We start from the raw sequence: 17,515 nt of genomic DNA, 5'->3' as shown, positions 1-17,515 counted from the left end.
TTGATGCACTATCAATTACGCAAAGACGAGAGTAGGATGTAATCGAGGCTTTATTACACTAAGATGTGTGGCCTCCTGTAGCAGCTGACGAAATGGCTGCTGTACGGGGAGCACACGTATTTATACTCCGCCTCCTGGGCGGAGCCAGCAGGCAGGGATCTACCCCCGTACCTGTAGTACAGGGGCCTTACCGTAAAGCACCTATATCAACATCCTCTATATACAATATATACATCAGTGGTGACTACCACACACTGCAATGAAGTTACTGTGAAAATCTCCTGGTCGCCATGCCCCGGCGCCTGTTCGGGTACACTGAGGGAGAATTCAGAATGTCCAATTCACCTAACAAATACATCTTTCAGGACTTGTGGGAGGAAACCCGGAGGAAACCCATGCAGACATGGGGAGAACATGCAGACAGTGACCCAAGCTGGGAATCGATCCCAGGTCCCTGGCGCTGTGAAGTGACAGTGCTAACCACTGTGCTACCGTGCCGCCCATACTACATGGAGGTTCAAGAGTAACAGTTGCATCGGAACACCAGCACCTTCAAGATCCCCTCCAATTCACACACCATGTTGAAATATATTGCCAGCCCTTCATCTCCGCTGGCTCAAAATCCTGGAACTTCCTTCCTAACAGTGCGCCTTCACTATATGGACTGCAGTGGCTCAAGAGGGGTGACACAGTGGCACCATAGTTGGCACTGTTGCCTCACATTGCCAGGGACCTGTGTTCAATTCCAATCTTGGGTGACTGTCTGTGTGGAGGTTGTGGGAATTGAGGTTGTTTTCGTTAGAGAGGAGAAGGCTGAGAGGTGACTTAATAGAGACATATAAGATAGTCAGAGGGTTAGATAGGGTGGACAGTGAGAGTCTTTTTCCTCGGATGGTGATGACCAACACAAGGGGACATAGCTTTAAATTGAGGGGTGATAGTTATAGGACAGATATCAGAGGCAGTTTCTTTACTCAGAGTAGTAGGGGTGTGGAACGCCCTGCCTGCAACAGTAGTAGATTCGCCAACTTTAAGGGCATTTAAGTGGTCACTGGATAGATATATGGATGAAAATGGAATAGTGTAGGTCAGATAGGCTTCAGATGGTTTCACAGGTCGGCGCAACATCGAGGGCCGAAGGGCCCGTACTGCGCTGTAGTGTTCTAATGTTCTATGTTATGTATTCTCCCCGTGTCTGCATGGGTTTCCCCTGGGTGCTTCCGTTTCCTCCCACAGTCCAAAGGTGTGCAAAGATCTTTTGGGTGGATTAGCCATGTAAAATTGTCCTTGGTGTCCAAAGGTTAGGTGGGGTTACAGGGTTCTGGGGATGCGGTGGGGGAGTGTGCCTAGATGGGGTACCCTTTCAGAGGTCCAGTGCAGACACAATAGGCCGAATAGCTTCCTTCTGCACTGCAAGGATTTGAAAAAGGTATCTTACCACCACCTTCTCAAGGACATAGGAACATAGGAGATAGGAGCAGAGGTAGGCAATTCAGCCCCTCGAGCCTGCTCCGCCATTCAATCAGATCATGGTTGATCTCTTCCTGGTCTCAAATCCACCTCGCTACCTGTTCCCCATATCCCTTGAACCCATTTTTAATCAGAAAGAACAATTGGGGATGGGTAATAATTGCTGGCCCTTGCGATGCTCATCTCCCATTAATGAATTTAAAAAAAGACAAAGTGTCAACTAAGTGTGCTGTACCCCACCTGCCATTTTGGGAACAATTAAATCTGCAGATCCTGGCATGTCTATATGGCAGTGACCATGGAGATTAATTTATACAAAGTCTGAATTAGCAGAGAGTTAGATGTCGTGTTTCTGGCATTTCAGCGCGGGTACCTGTGGCTATGATGGAGCACTGGTGCATGCAGTGACAGGAACACTCAGCTGTGCTTTGAAAATTGGTATGTTGCGGATTTTGTATATTTCCTTTTCATAAATTTACATTGTTCATATCAATGCAAGGCGACTTATCTTTACAAAAAATTTGGGAGATTTGTTTTTTTCCAATTAAGCTAACAATGAAAGGTTTGACTCATCGGCACAGATAAAACTGGCATGATGGCATATTCCTTTTACACTGATGACCGTCTAAAAATAAAAAGCAGTAGGCATTGGTAGCAATCCAGAGCACAGTGAGTTGAAAATAATGATTGAAATTCCACAGTTGCTGGAAGAGCGAAACACACTAGTGTATCACAGTGCGTTCTGCAAGTGTCATCCATTCTGTAGAGATTAAAGTCTTCAAAACAGAGCTCAATTTGTTCAGTAACGCCTCTGACCTACGTCCCTTCTACAAGACAAGAAGCAAAATCCAAAAGGTAGGGAGCAGATCCCATGGCAAGAGTTTCTTAAAGATGGGGGCTTCAGCCAAACACTATAGGAATTATTTTTGATTCCACGCTTGGCTGTTAGCCTTGCCTTGGAAAATTCAGATGCTCTATGCTTCCCTTTTCCAAACATTTGTCGTGTGAATCATGCTTCTCGCTTCTGCCAAATAAGGCCAGCAACGTGAAGAATGAAGTTGGGAAATGGCCCCTAGTTTGAGGCACTGATTGCTAGGCTACTCCTCTTGTCTTTCCTGATGCACCTGCGTGCAAAAGAGCAGTTCTACTCCAACTCAATCCATTAACCCATCAACCTCTTTTCGCCAATCTCTATGGAAATCTCTATTGCCTGACTTTGGCCACACCTGCTGCTCACCGTTTGTCATTCACCAATACGGTGAGAGAAGAGACAGATCTACATCGCACGACCCCATCATCACTTGATCTCAGAATTTTGTTTTCTTAACAATTCTATTTAATGTCCTTAGGGGAAATATCAGCATATAACATTATAATGAGTGCATGGTAACTTGGCACATTCAGCAGTCTGGAGTCAGTGCCACACAGGATACATGGATTTGGAGAGGATAGCTCAGATAAAGTGGAAGGAAACTGGAGAGTCATAAAAAGAATTGCGCAGGTCTCGAGGTTAATGCGCTCGGGTGAACCAATGGGACTTGGAAAGGATGGTGCTGATGGATGTGTGGGACTTTGGGTGGGAGAGGCTTTGAACTATCTGGGAGTTCTTGATTAACTGACACTTGCGGAGGATGGAGGGTGGGGTGTGCGGGGGGAGGGAGGCGGGGACTGTTGAGAGCATTTGAGAAATTAATCCTTAAAGAGGACATCCCTTAATCTGTCTGGTTGCGGATCCTGGTTCTCTTCCAGAAGGAGGCTGCACCATAACCGAACTGTATCAGATCAGCAAGATTGCCTTCCCTTAGCCGCTCTGAGGGTTTTAAACTTCACTTCAACTAAGAGCACTCAGAGCCCCATGCTCCTTCCGTTGGCAGGCCTTCAGCAACCGTGGTGAACCGACATAGTCATTTGACTGAGTGAAAAGTGGATTCAAACATCCATCAAGCTATTCCTTCCTCGGAAAATATCCGTCCTTGGACATTTACACAACCATTAAATCCAGGGCGACGCTGTGTTTTGTGCTGGTTAAATGCACCAAATTAGTCTTGCTGTGATCGCAAAGCCAAAATACTGAGTAGCCACTTCCCTTATACATAATATCTACCCTTGTCCTCCTGCTGTTTAAAGGTTTCCAGGATTGAAAAATAATTTGCTGACTTTTAACCCCTCACTCCAATTATGTTGAATTCCGTATCTTTTTTTTTTGCAGTCGTCGTGCTTTTTATTCAAGGAATTGGGAGCAAAGAGTGGCGGGAGGTGAGTAGTCTAGCGTTTTTATACTTTACTTTGTATGTGAGATTTATCTGAAGGAAAAAAAGTGATTCCCTGCAGCTCCACACCAACACTGGCAGGCTTTGGCCTGCCTTCCGCTACTGCAGGGCTTCAGAGCATTCCACTCCCGAGAATATTATCGGCAAAACAAAAGACAGCTGAGCGTAGAACAGCAGTACTCCAGTACAGTGGAGATGTCAGAAAAATTGAAATGGAATAATGATGTTCGCACCCAATCGTTCTACTCCTATCCCTATTGTATCCTGCGTGGAGAGTTTCCAATTCAGGAATAGAGGATGAGTGGGTGAGGATGATTGCTTCAACAAGGTCAGTTGACGAATCACTCGAGGTTGTTCCAAACATTTAGGCCCGATCAATCACATGCTGCATCGATGCAGCCAACAGATATGAGTGAGAGCCGAGAACATAGACTGAGGCTGACAGAAAAGAGAGTTCAGTATCTACTATTACTTCATTTGAAGCTTTGGCCAGGAAATTATTGTCACATGGAAAAGGGTGCATCAGGACCCTGAAGGTGAAGGCCCAAAGCTTACTGGAATTTGGTTGCTGTGCCTCGATTATGTAACAACATTGGCCTGCCCAGTGCCCACCCCACTTGGGTATCCTGTTGCAGATTAATGGACACGACAATCATAGAATCACTACAGTGCAGAAGGAGGCCATTCGACCCATCGAGTTTGCACCGACCCTCTGAAAGGGTACCCTACCAAGGGTCAGGCCCCCACCCTTAACCCAATAAGCCCACCTAACCTTTTGGACACAAAGGGGCAATTGATCATGACCAGTCCACCTAACCTGCACACCTTTGGACTTCTTGAAATCAGCCAACGCTAAATTGGCCCACAGGTAGCGGAGGACAGTGAATGGGACAGTGGCCCACAGAATTGCTGTAGTTCCAGAGGAGCAGGTTTGACGCACAGCCGGCATGAAAAACCAATAACATCTTAAAGAGCAATAAAATCTGACCTGTTCTTTGGAGGTCTCCAGTGGTCTCTTTGCAATCACTAGTGAGGTGGCTTTAGGCCCGAGAAAACTGAATGAAATATGCACTTAATTTGTGGAAATTGGCACTGAGGTCTCAAAATAGGCATTTTGGCTCTTGATCAACATATCAACATAGTGTCTGTCATGTGCATGTGCCCTGGGTCCTTGGAGGTTGCTGGCTGCTCCTGTGTTTCCAGGAGGATCGGGTGCAGAAAACCCTGCCTGGATTCTCAACTATTCAACTATTTGTTGCATAAAAACAACAGGCACGCCATGGACTGATTTATCTTCCTGTATTCATATATCATTTAAAGGAGATGGCAACAGTACAGGTAGATTCCAATGGTGATAGGTTCTTCACACAATTACTATTGCATTTACCCAGAGGGTGGTGGGAGTCTGGAACTCACTGCCTGAAAGTGACGGAGGCAGAGATTCTCATGACATTTAAGAAGTATTTAGTTGTGCACTTGCAACGCCAAAGCGCACAAGACTGTGGGCCAAGTGCTGGGAAATGAGATTAGAATGATTAGGTGGTTGTTTTTGACCGGTTCAGACATGATGGGTCGAAGGGCCCTTTCTGTGCTGTAGACCTCTATGACTATACTACTACTAATAATAATAATCTTTATTGTCACAAGTAGGCTTACATTAACACTGCAATAAAGTTACTGTGAAAAGCCCCTCGTCGCCACATTCCGGCGTCTGTTTGGGTACACTGAGGGAAAATTCAGAATGTCCAATTCACCTCACAGCACGTCTTTCAGGACTGTGGGAGGTAACCGGAGCACCCGGAGGAAACCTACGCAGACACGAAGAGAACGTGCAGACTCCACACAGACAGTGACCCAAGACGGGAATTGAACATGGGCCCTGGCGCTGTGAAGCCACAGTGCTAACCACTGTGCTACTGTGCCGCCCAGTCCCCGCCTGAGCCCATGAATGGCCCTGTGTCGTAGAGGTTCACTGCGGCGGTGACCTTGACAGCCACCAGGAGCAGGTATTCTCTTCCTCCACGTGGTTCCAAGTCCATGAAGAGATGGCACAGGTGCCGCACTGCCCCCTTGTTGAGGCGCAGCTTCCTGCGGCACAAGCTGTCCATCATCTGTTAGAAAGACCGGTGACGCCTGTCCACCTTGAGCCGTCACTGGCCTCCCCCTCTGTGTCCCTCCCTGACCTGATGGGCGGCCGGGTCTTCAGAGTGTGCACGTTGGCCTGCACATGGGCGCCGCTTTGAGCCTCTGTTGACACTGCTGCCAACACATTCTCCAGCATCAGGCTGTTTGGCCTGCCAGCTTCACGGCCCACAGCAGCCATTCTGACAGCTTTTACGTTTTAAAAAGTTGTACTAATTGGCGCCCCTGTGACCACTTCCTAGGGAGATGGTTAGATCAGGGGAGGCTGTTAGACAGGGGATTGTTCTCGTTAGCTGTATGGAGATTTGCTTTAAGTGGTGATTATTGGTTTCTGCCACGCCAGGTGGGATCCTGATTTTGCCAAGGTGTGGCCTGATTAGATGGCAAACCGATCAGTGCCCGGCGGGGGTTCTCGATTTTGGCCTCTCCAAACTGATAGCTCTTGCTCATGTGCGACGCGACTGTAAAATGGCGCCCATATGTTTCAATAAGATCACCTCTTATGAAGGGACTGAGTGTATTTTAGCCAAATTTGCTGATACAAAAACAGGTAGGGAAGTAGATGAGTATGGCTTCAATCATTTCTCATAGGACAATCCCTTCATCCCAGGAAGCAGCCTGGTGAACCTTCTCTGAACTGTTTCCAATCCAAGTATATCTCCTTAAGCAAAGATGCCCAAAGTGTACTTTGTTCTCTCAGTGATGTCTCAGTAATGCCCCGTATTGTTGTCAGAAGATTTCCCCACTTCTATATTCCACCCCCTTTGCAATAAATGCCAACATTCCAATTGTCTTCCTAATGACTTGCTGTGGGCTTGGCTGCATGCTGTATTTTCTGATTCATGTACAAGGATACCCAGGCTCCTATTTACTGCAGCTGCCTGCACTCTCTCTCCATTTAAATAATATTCTGCTTCTTTATTCTGCTTGCCAAAGTGGAGGAACCTCACATTTTCCCACATTGCCGATTCTTTCCCCCACTCACTTAGCCTCTCTCTACCCATTTGCAGAACCTGAGGGCAGGATTTTCCGTTTTTCGTACGAAGTGTTGGCTCAGGCGGGAAAAGCAGTGTGCAGCCCGCTGGTTGCACTGACGGACTTTCCCCGTCACATTTTACAACACTTTGAGAAAAGAAATGCGTGACTCTGGGTCGAGTCCACCCCGCCAGAAATTTTTGTCCGCCAGAGATCAGGGTGCCTTTTAAAAACACCCCCAGCAGCGCCCTAGCAGTGCCCCCAGACAGTGTTGCTGGTACTGTGCCGTAGTGCCAAGGAAAGCGCTAAGGAGCAGGGCTTTGCCCCTCGGCACTGGGTGTGCTGTACTTAACTGTGCGCACACAGTGGGTTCACTTTTCCAGGTTAATGTTGCTCCACAACTGTTGTAAATCTTGACAACGTGACATCAGCAGGGGGGGGTGGGGGTGAGAACTGAATGTGGGGGGAATGGTACAATGTGGAAGCTCGCTAATGGTATTGAAATGTATGTAAATGGAGTTCCCGTCATTGCATGGTGGGAACCCTATTATGTCATTGGCGAGAGGCAGAGACGATTGCGTAGTGAGATCTTACTATTTCCGTCCTCACGAGAGTTTGCGCCCCCGTGGTCATTTACTCCCGCGGCAAATGGTGCGGAGCATCTGGGCCACTCCCAACACCCCAACTTACTTGTGAGGGGATCCTCGAGCCCTCCACTCACCCCACCCCATCTCATAAGGGCAGGGAGCCCCCGGGTCCGATCCCTGCCAAGGGCAATCAGGCACCTTCGTACATCCAGCCTGGCAATGCCAAGGTGGCCATGTGGCAGGGTACCATGCTGCCCAGAGTTTGACCACCTGGGGGCCTCTGATGGCCTGGGAGACCCGGTGGCATTACACCTGGTCAATATTTGTGCAGACCAGTGCTAAACGGCACAATGGGGAGGTCTCCCACGCAGGCCTTAGTTCCTGGGCCTTGGGAGAACCTGGCGCTGACGTATTGAAGAGAGCGGTTAGGCTACCTTAAATATGTAAATCTGGATTACACCCAGTGAAGGCAAGATCCAGTTCGGGACATCCTCTACTGAGATTTAACAGCCTTGACGCGCCACCGGGTCAGGCACAAGGATCCGTTCAATCATGCTCTTTGTTACTTGGTAGTTAGTTTAATAAGGATACGGGAAGTCCACACCAAATAAAGTAAAGAAACATAGTTTTATTTACAATATGAACAGCCGGAGAATTCAAATTCCCATCGATATCGGGGGCGGCGCCACTTTCACAATGCTCCACCCACTCGAGTACGCCACGCCACGTATCAAGGCTGCAGCTGTTTTGTGGAAGCTGTCAATCACAGCCCACTACTAGAAATGAATGAATGGATTGCAGTTAATGGATCTGAGGGGTTTCTACACAGGTCACAGTTGTTCGCCTTCCAGGAATGGACATGTGGAGCTTCCAGGTAAGTGTTAAAGCTGCAATTTACTTCACTGCCCCACGCAGCTTCCAGACAGGGGTCTCTTTTCTGGGGGGAGATGTCTGTGTGGGGAGGAGTCTGTGTGGGGAGGAGTCTGTGTGGGGAGGAGTCTGTGGGGGGGAATGTCCCTTTAGTTAGGGGGTCCCTGTGGGCGGTCCATTTAGTTAGAGGGTCCCTGTGGGCGGTCCCCATAGTTAGGGGGTCCCTGTGGGAGGTCCCTTTAGTTAGGGGTCCCTGTGGGCGCTCCCATTAGTTAGGAAGTCCCTGGTGGTTCCTTCAATTAGAGGGACCCCTGGGAGGGGGGGTCTCCCTATTAAGGGGGTCTCTGGGGGCGGGTTCTGGTGGAGGCGGGGTGGGCAGGTAGTACATTGTGGAGCGGGGGGAAAGGTGGCCCTCACATGGACATTGGGGGCAACTTCCTTAAGGACTTACCTCCTTGGCCCACCGCGAGGTCCACCAAGTCAGGCTCACGTTTGGTGAGACCTGTAATAATCCTCAACCATGTGATTCCAGGCCCAGGGGACCGGAGATGACGGAATGCCGGGCACGCTAATTGGATGTAAATAGATAATTGGGACCCATTTGCATTCACTTATATCCTCTCACTGGCGCACTGGAATGAACTTCGATCCAGACGTCTACGGAGGTTTGGAGCCTAGCATTCTGCCAACGCTTGGCGCCGATCCCGATTTTTCGATCCTCCAAAGCATCGGGGAACCCGCTTCTTGCGGTGGGCGATGGAGAATCCAAGCCACTGCGATGCACAATCAATGGACATGAAACGTAGGTGAAGTCCGAATCGAAAGGCTTTAATCAGCAAGAAGTGAGCCCGGCAGCAGACGTACAGAAATGGCCTGGCTGCTGGGTAACACGGGTTCTTATACCCACCTCGTAGGTGGAGCTACCTTCCTCTCGACCAATAAGAATATAGAGAACACGATACTTGGGCCAATGGGCAGCGAGCCCTCTGCACCAATGGTAGCTCACACTTCCAGGTACCGTAATACCCCTAGTCATACTACCACATTCACCCCTTGTTGAGAAGGAACCGGAGGGGGGCCTGTGTACGGGGGATGCGGGCATGGAGAGGGGGGTGTGTGTGTCCCGTGCGAGTGGGTAAGAGACTGGTAGTATGACTAGTGATGTTGGATCATACCTCTCCAACGGTGGCTGCCCACTGGCCCGTAAACTATGTACAGGGTCGTGTCAGAACACAGTACCTATATACAGGTGTGAGAGAAAAAAAACAAGAGAACAAGCAAGAAAAAAAGGGTCCATCAACAGTTCACATAGACTCGATCAGCCGATCGGGGGCCTTGGACATCCTCTGCGACCTGCGGAGCTTCGCTGGAGAAGTTGGGGTTGTGGGCGTCCGTGACTCCGGGAGCGATCATCCGGTCCTTGTGGCTGCGTCCGTATCCCTAGTCGGAGCTGGCAGGGGCTGGGCCGGGGGAGGGTTGTCCGGTCCTCTAGGCAGCGCGGGTAAGGGTGTTGGCGGGGCAGGGAGGGGAGCGCCTGCCGGGAGCAGTTGCGGTTGGGGGGTGGTTGGGGAGGCTGGCGCCGGGGGTGATGGCGGGGATCCGGCGGATGCCAGGTCCCGTAGGGTGACCATGTCCTGTCGGCCGTCGGGATACTCCACATACACGTACTGCGGGTTCGTGTGGAGCACTGGACCCTCTCGACCAACGGGTCCGACTTATGCCCCCGCACGTGTTTCCGGAGCAGGATGGGCCCGGGGACAGCCAGCCAGGTCGGGAGCGGGGTCCCTCAGGAAGACTTCCTGGGAAAAACAAGAAGGTGTTCATGAGGCGTTTGATTAGTGGATGTGCAAAGAAGTGACCGGATTGAGTGGAGGGCGTCTGGGAGGACCTCTTGCCAGCGGGAGACTGGGAGATTTCTGGACCGCAGGGCCAGTAGGACAGCCTTCCAGACCGTACCATTCTCCCTCTCAACCTGTCCGTTACCTCGGGGTTGTAACTGGTCGTCCTGCTGGAGGCGATGCCCCTGCTGAGCAGGAATTGACGCAGTTCGTCACTCATAAGGAGGACCCCCTATCGCTGTGAATGTAAGTGGGGAATCCGAACAGGGAGAAAATGGTGTGTAGGGCTTTAATGATGGTGGGTGTGATCATGTCGGGGCAGGGGATGGCAAATTGGAAGCGGGAGTACTCGTCAATCACGTTGAGGAAGTACGTGTTGCGGTTGGTAGAGGGGAGGGGACCTTTGAAGTCCATGCTGAGGCGTTCAAAGGGGCGGGAAGTCTTTATCAATGCGCTTTTTCGAGGCGGTAGAAGTGCGGCTTGCACTCTGCGCGGATATGGCAGTTCCTAGTGACTGTCCTAACCTCCTCGATGGAGTAGGGCAGGTTGCGGGTCTTGATAAAGTGAAAGAAGCGGGTGACGCCCGGGTGGCAGAGGTCCGTGTGGAGGGTTCAAAGGCGGGCCACTTGTGCGTTCATAGAAATTACAGTGCAGAAGGAGGCCATTCGGCCCATCGAGTCTGTACCGGCTCTTGGAAAGAGCACCCTACCCAAGGTCAACACCTCCACCCTATCCCCATAACTCAGTAACCCCACCCAACACTAAGGGAAATTTTGGACACTAAGGGCAATTTATCATGGTCACTCCACCCAACCTGCACATCTTTGGACTGTGGGAGGAAACCAGAGCACCCGGAGGAAACCCACGCACACACGGGGAGGATGTGCAGACTCCGCACAGACAGTGACCCAAGCCAGAATCGAACCTGGGATTCTGGAGCTGTGAAGCAATTGTGCTACCCACAATGCTACCATGCTACCCTCACTTGTTGGCACAGGCGCCGTGGGACAGGGCATCGGGAGGCTTGTTTAGCTTCCCAGGACGATACAAGATGTCATAGTTGTAGGTGGACAATTCGATCCTCCACCGCAAGATGTTGTCGTTCTTTATCTTGCCCCTCTGTGCGTTGCCGAACATGAAGGCCACTGATCATTGGTCTGTGAGGAGGGTGAACCTCCTGCTGGCCAGATAGTGCCTCCAGTGTCGCACAGCTTCCACTATGGCCTGTGCTTCCTTCTCGACTGAGGAGTGGCGGATTTCGGAAGCATGGAGGGTACGTGAGAAGAAGGCCACGGGTCTGCCCGCTTGGTTGAGGGTGGCTGCCAGAGCTACATCAGAAGCGTCGCTCTCGACCCGGAAGGGGAGGGACTCGTCGATAGCACGCATCGTGGCCGTTGCAATATCTGCTTTGATGAGGCTGAAGGCCTGGCGGGCTTCCATCGACAGGGGGAACGTGGCTGATTGGATGAGGGGATGGGCTTTGTCGGCGTAATTGGGGACCCACTGGGCGTAGTATGAATAAAAAACCAAAACAGCACGTGAGGGCTTTGGGGGAGTGGGGGAGGGGGAGCTCCATCAGGGGGCGCATGCGTTCCGGGTCAGGGCCTATCACTCCATTACGCACTACGTAGCCGAGGATGGCTAGACGGTCGGTGCTAAACATCCATTTGTCCTTGTAGGTCAGGTTCAGAAGTTTTGTGGTTCGGAGGAATTTACGGAGATTGGTGTCGTGGTCCTGCTGATCGTGGCCGCAGATGGTGACATTATCGAGATACGGGAAGGTTGCCCGTAAACCGTATTGGTCGACCATTCGGTCCATCTCCCTTTGGAAGACCGAGACCCCGTTTGTGACATCGAAGAGAACCCTTAAAAAGTGATAGAGCCGCCCGTCTGCTTCGAACGCAGTGTACTTGCGATCACTCGCGCGGATGGGGAGCTGGTGGTAGGCGGACTTGAGGTCCACCGTGGAGAAGACCTTGTATTGCGCGATCCTGTTGACCAGGTCGGATATACGGGGGGAGAGGGTACGCGTCCAGCTGTGTAAACCTGTTGATGGTCTGACTGTAGTCTATGACCATCCAATTCTTCTCCCTGGTCTTTACCACCAGAACTTGTGCTCGCCAGGGGCTGTTGCTAGCCTCGATGACCCCTTCCTTCAGAAGCCGTTGGACCTCGGACCTGATGAAGGTCCGGTCCTGGGCACTGTACCGTCAACTCCTGGTGGCGACAGGTTTACAATCTGGGATTAGGTTTGCAAACAAGGACGGGGGATCGACCTTGAGGGTCGCGAGGCTGCAGACAGTGAGGGGGTGCATGGGGCCACCGAATTTAAATGTTTGGCTCTGGAGGTTACACTGGAAGTCTAACCCCAGGAGTGCTGCCGCGCAGAGGTGAGGGAGGACGTATAGCCTGTAGTTTTTAAACTCCCTCCCCTGGACCGTGATGCGGACTTGAGGTCCACCATGGAGAAGACCTTGTACTGCACGATCCTGTTGACCAGGGGGGAGAGGGTCCGCTATGCAGCATCCCGTGATCTGTACTGAGTGGGAGCCAGAGGCCAGGGCGATTTTTTGCTTAACCGGGTAGACAGGGAGAGCGCAGTGTCTTACCATGGTGGGGTGGACGAAACTCTCCATGCTCCCGGAGTCCAGCAGGCAGTTTGTCTTGCGGCCGTTGAGTAAAATCTTTGTGGTGGCTGTGGAGAGGGTATGGGTTCGAGACTGATCCAGCGTGACTGAAGCGAGTCGTGGCAGATAGTCGGAGTCTTCATCAGGCAGGGAGTAGTCACCCGCGGGGTCCTCGGAGCAGACCCAAGGTGGCGGCGCCCGTCGGTCGCACATGGTGGGGGGCGTGGACAAAATGGCGGCGCATGTTCCCTGCACGTGGAGTGGGAGGTCCAAAATAGCGGCACCCGGGGGTTGCACGTGGCATCGAGGGCGCAAAATGGCTGCGCCCGGAGATCGCATGTGGCATTGGGGGATGGGGGCAGCGAGGTCCGCGGGCCGCACAGGGCCTCTGACGGGAGAGAAGGGGGAGTCCCGCGGTCGCTGCTTGGGACCGCAGCGACCGCCTTTGCCTGGCAAACTTCCACAAAGTGGCCTTTCTTCCCACAGCCCTTGCAGGTTGCGGAACGGGCTGGGCAACGTTGACGGGGGTGCTTCGCCTGGCCGCAAAAATAGCAACTGGGCCCCACGGGTTTTTCGGGGCGCCCTGTGGCGCAGGCCTGGGGGGGGGGGTCCGAATCCGTGGGGGAGAGAGAGGCCGTGTTCCACGCTGCCCAGGGGGCCGCCACGCGGTCGGGGACGTACGAGCGTGCGTTTCAGTTCGCGACATCTAGGGAGGTGGCGAGGGCCCGTGCCTCCGTGAGGCTTAAGGTTTCTCTTTCCAACAGTCTTTGGCGGATCTGCGAGGACTGCATGCCTGCAACAAAGGCGTCTCGGATGAGAAGTTCAGTGTGCTCAGCAGCAGACACCTGTGGGCAGCCGCAGTTCCTCCCCAGCACAAGGAGGGCACGGTAAAAATCGTCCAGTGACCCACCAGGTATCTGCTGCCTTGCGGCTAGTAAGTGCCGAGCGTAGACTTGATTTATTGGCTGTATGAAATATCCTTTGAGCAGGTCCATAGCCGTGTCGTAGTCTGTCGTGTCCTCTATGAGCGTGTATATGGCGGTGCCGACGCACGAGTGAGGATGTTCAGTTTCTGCTCCTTCGTCGGGACGTTTTCCGCCGTGCTAAGGTAATTGTTGAAGCAAGGTAGCCAGTGCTTAAATGTGGCTGTTGCATTCGCTGCGTGAAGGCTGAGTCGAAGACACTGCGGCTTGATCCGGAGCTCCATCCTTTAAAAATCTTGCTGATTAAATTGATGCACAATCAATGGACACGAAACGTAGCTGAAGTCCGAATCAAAAGGCTTTAATCAGCAAGAAGTGAGCCTGGCAGCAGACGTACAGAAATGGCCTGGCTACTGGGAAACACGGGTTCTTATACCCCGTCTCGTAGGCGGAGCTATCTTCCTCTCGACCAAAACGAATACAGAGAACACGATACTTGGGCCAATGGGCAGCGAGCCCTCTGCTCCAATGGCAGCTCACACTCCCAGGTACCGTAATACCCCTAGTCGTACTACCACACACTGTGTTTGAAATACTCCCTGATTTTATTTCTAAGCTTAAAAGGCTATGGTAGGGGAAGGGAAATGGGAATGTCAATACTGCACGTCAACAGGGCTGGAAAAAGAGGGACCAGAGAAACAATAATGCAATGAGGATAAATTGCTACGGAAAGAAAAACGTTTTATGCAAAAGTTAATTGCTGCTGTGAACTGTAGTTTATGCCCATCTGTGGGTGTGAGAAGGTACTTGTGCTAATTAAAGAAGGGATTGAAAGTTAAGACTAATTTATTGGTGGGTAGCTAATTAACTGAGCTGCCTGTGGCTCCTCTGTTTGTGGCTGATTATCAGAAATCCAATTAAGAGTATAGGAACCATCAAGAGAACATCCCAGTTAAAAACTATTAATTGTTTGGTAACAGTTGTGTGCAGAATTTTGTGGGTTGTGTGATGTAATTTCCACATTGCTTCGCAGAGAAGAAAAAACTGCTTTAGGTGCCTTTCTCCTCCAAAATAACTAAGGCAACTAGACTCTCCTTTTCATCTCCACGTGAAGCCCATTAGAGTGAATTAACGCATCAGAGTCACTAAAGTAGAAGGAAAGGATGTGTATTTATGTAGCACTTTTCATATCTTCAGGCATGCTTCACGGCCAATTAAATATTTGCTAACAAACTTGTGTAGGGCAAGAACTTACAAATAAATGACCAGCGAGCCTGTTTTATTTATGTTAGCTGAGGGATAAATATTGGAGAGGACCCAAGGAGAATACACCCACTGTCCTTTAATAGTATTACCATGGGATCATCGGAGAGTGAATTTGGGGGTAGTCGACTACCTCATAACCACCTCCTAAATCCTCCAAAGAGTCTACTTGTCCGACTTCCAGTCATGGGTGGGCTCCAATTTTTTTCAAACAGAACTTTGAAGAGAAAAACCAGGTCTTCCTGGGCACAAACTCTGTTCCCTAGCGACCAATTCCACCCTTTTCCCCAGCTGATTACACTACTGTGAAGTGCCTTGAGATCTTTTCTGACATTACAGATGCCATAGAAGTGCAAGTTGTTCTTAACATTGCCTTCAGTTCTCACTTACATCTCCTACCGAATGTGAAACTATATTTTATCATAGAATAATGCAGCATAGATTTGGCCCAGCATGCCTTTTCTGTCTCCTTGAGAGAGCAATTAGTCCTATTCCCCTGCTCCTTCACCATACCCCTGTAGACATTTGCCCTTCAATTATTTCTCTTATTCTCCCTTTAATGTTACCATTGAATCTGCTTCCACAGCCTATCAGACAGTGGGCAAAATTCTCTGCTGCCCACCACCAGTAGCGGGATTCCCAATGCGGCGCAGAAACCGGTGCTGGGTAAAATTAGGATCGGCGACCTCTCCGGTGTTCCAACACACCGCTGGTGGCAGAATCGAGGTTCCATTTAGGGGGCCAGGCACCCCAGGCATGATTCGCCGTTGCCCGACGCCGATATCGTAATCGGCAATCAGGCGGAGAATCCCTTTTACCAAATCGAGGACGGTGCCTGTTTTCGGATGCTCCGCCCCCTCCAAAACGGCATCATCGGTGAGTACGCCGTACGCCGTTGGGACAGCCTGTTGCTCGTTTTTGATCCCAACAGCGTCGCCAATACTGTTGCTAATATTAATGATGTTGGTGAACCACAAGCCTTCCCTTGTATCGATCAAATGACCACACAGCCAGTTAGTTAGTTCAAAAGATGGTTTATTTTCACACAAAACGGTTATGTCGACATGCAAGCACAATAGCTACTACGAGTTAAACTACACCTACCAGCTACAATAACCTGTTCTTAACTTCAGGGTGACCGGCACTGTGCAAATGGATAAGGCCTTTATCTCGATTTCACTTGTCTGGTTCGAAGAAAGCGGCTCTGTCTCTGCTGGGTTCATCCGTCAGGTAGCGGTCATTGATCTTGAACTTAGCTGACTGTTCCTGCTACAATTGGTTTGGCACAAGCCGGATCCAAAAGAGACAGAACACATGGCTGTGCTCTCTTTTATCCCTCTGGGATTTTGCGCTCTTTGGGGCGGTCCTTAACCTTGGACCCAATAGTTCGATAGGGCTCTGACCACTGTGTTCGATTTCGGCCAATAAAGGGGCAGGTGCCTTGGTGGCTAGGCGGGTCCTTAGTGGTCATTGACCTCAGCAGTTGGGCGTTCTGAGTAAAGGGAGTGGCGCCGATCAGTCTGTGGCTGTACCGGTTGCTTGATTGGAATTCTATTGTCCTGGGAAAATGGGCCATTAAAATACAAACGAGTGGGGCATTTTGCCGATCAGGTCTGGTAACCTGTGTTTCAAATACACATAGGCTCTGTATCTGTCTGAGTCCTGGGTTGGCCATAATTCCCATGGTCCTTTGCAGGTGGCCATCTTAGATGGCTACAGGCCTCAGGAAGTCACCTGAAGGCCCTCCCCGATACTCCACGCCCGATGGTCCGAGTTCATGATGGCACAGATCACTTGTGCTCTCAGTTTTCATCAACCTCGTGGACTCTGTCCGGCGTCGCCACAATCGGGGGTGGTGGAGCCGTGCCGCTGGCCGGGGGGGGCTTCGGCGAGGGCTTGGGGGACTGGTGGAGGGTGGTCCGGGGGAGGTGATGGGGGTGGTCCAGGGGGCACTATCTGGCAGGTCGGGTCCGCACGCGGCCGGCGCCATGTTGTACAGCGTGACCGCTGCAGGTCATCAGCGTGTGCATGTGCGGCCACGGACCCGGCCATTCTCTGGTCATTTTTGGTGTGGGAGCCGGGAGTTTTACCCAGTGGCGGTGCTCAGCCCTCACCGGTCCTGGAATCGGTGAGGGTTGAGCGCCGATTTTGGCGTCAAAGAACTCCACAGTTTCCACGCCGGCGCAGCACTTAGCTGCATAATCGGAGAATCCAGCCTGATATTCTCCGGGCTCACGTGATTCTCCGGTCCTCTGGGCTGGGAATCATGTGGGCGAGAATACACTACTCGTCAGGACAAGCGTGGCCCTGACATGGTGGATCATGTCATGGGCTAAGTGGTAACTCCTTAAGGGAGTTGCCCCCTAAGTCCATCCAAGGGCCACCCCCCCCACCTCGTAGAATGCAGGATCCCCCCCCCAGAGAGACCCCATAAGTGGAGGGACCCCCTCAGAGACCCACTAAGTAGGGGGACCCCACAGACTTCCTCAGAAAAGACCCCCGTCGAGAAGCCCCCCAGAAAAGAGATGCCTGACAGGAACCGCCCCCCCC

At 51.3% G+C, this 17,515-nt stretch overlaps 1 protein-coding gene across 2 annotated transcripts in view; it reads left to right on the top strand.

Moving 5' to 3' along the window:
- LOC119973878 (copine-9-like) overlaps positions 1-17,515 on the top strand; it is a 540,456-nt gene that overhangs the window by 86,861 nt on the left and 436,080 nt on the right. For both annotated transcript variants that reach the window (XM_038812403.1, XM_038812402.1), the window contains exon 3: positions 3,680-3,726. In XM_038812403.1, the coding sequence (XP_038668331.1) occupies positions 3,680-3,726 (47 nt within the window). The remainder of the gene's footprint in view (positions 1-3,679; positions 3,727-17,515) is intronic.

This window comes from Scyliorhinus canicula, chromosome 11 (assembly GCF_902713615.1).
Source record: "Scyliorhinus canicula chromosome 11, sScyCan1.1, whole genome shotgun sequence".
Classification (NCBI taxonomy): Eukaryota; Metazoa; Chordata; class Chondrichthyes; order Carcharhiniformes; family Scyliorhinidae; genus Scyliorhinus; species Scyliorhinus canicula.
The sequence above is the reverse complement of the archived record's forward strand: the minus strand, read 5'-3'. Positions and strand labels throughout refer to the sequence as shown.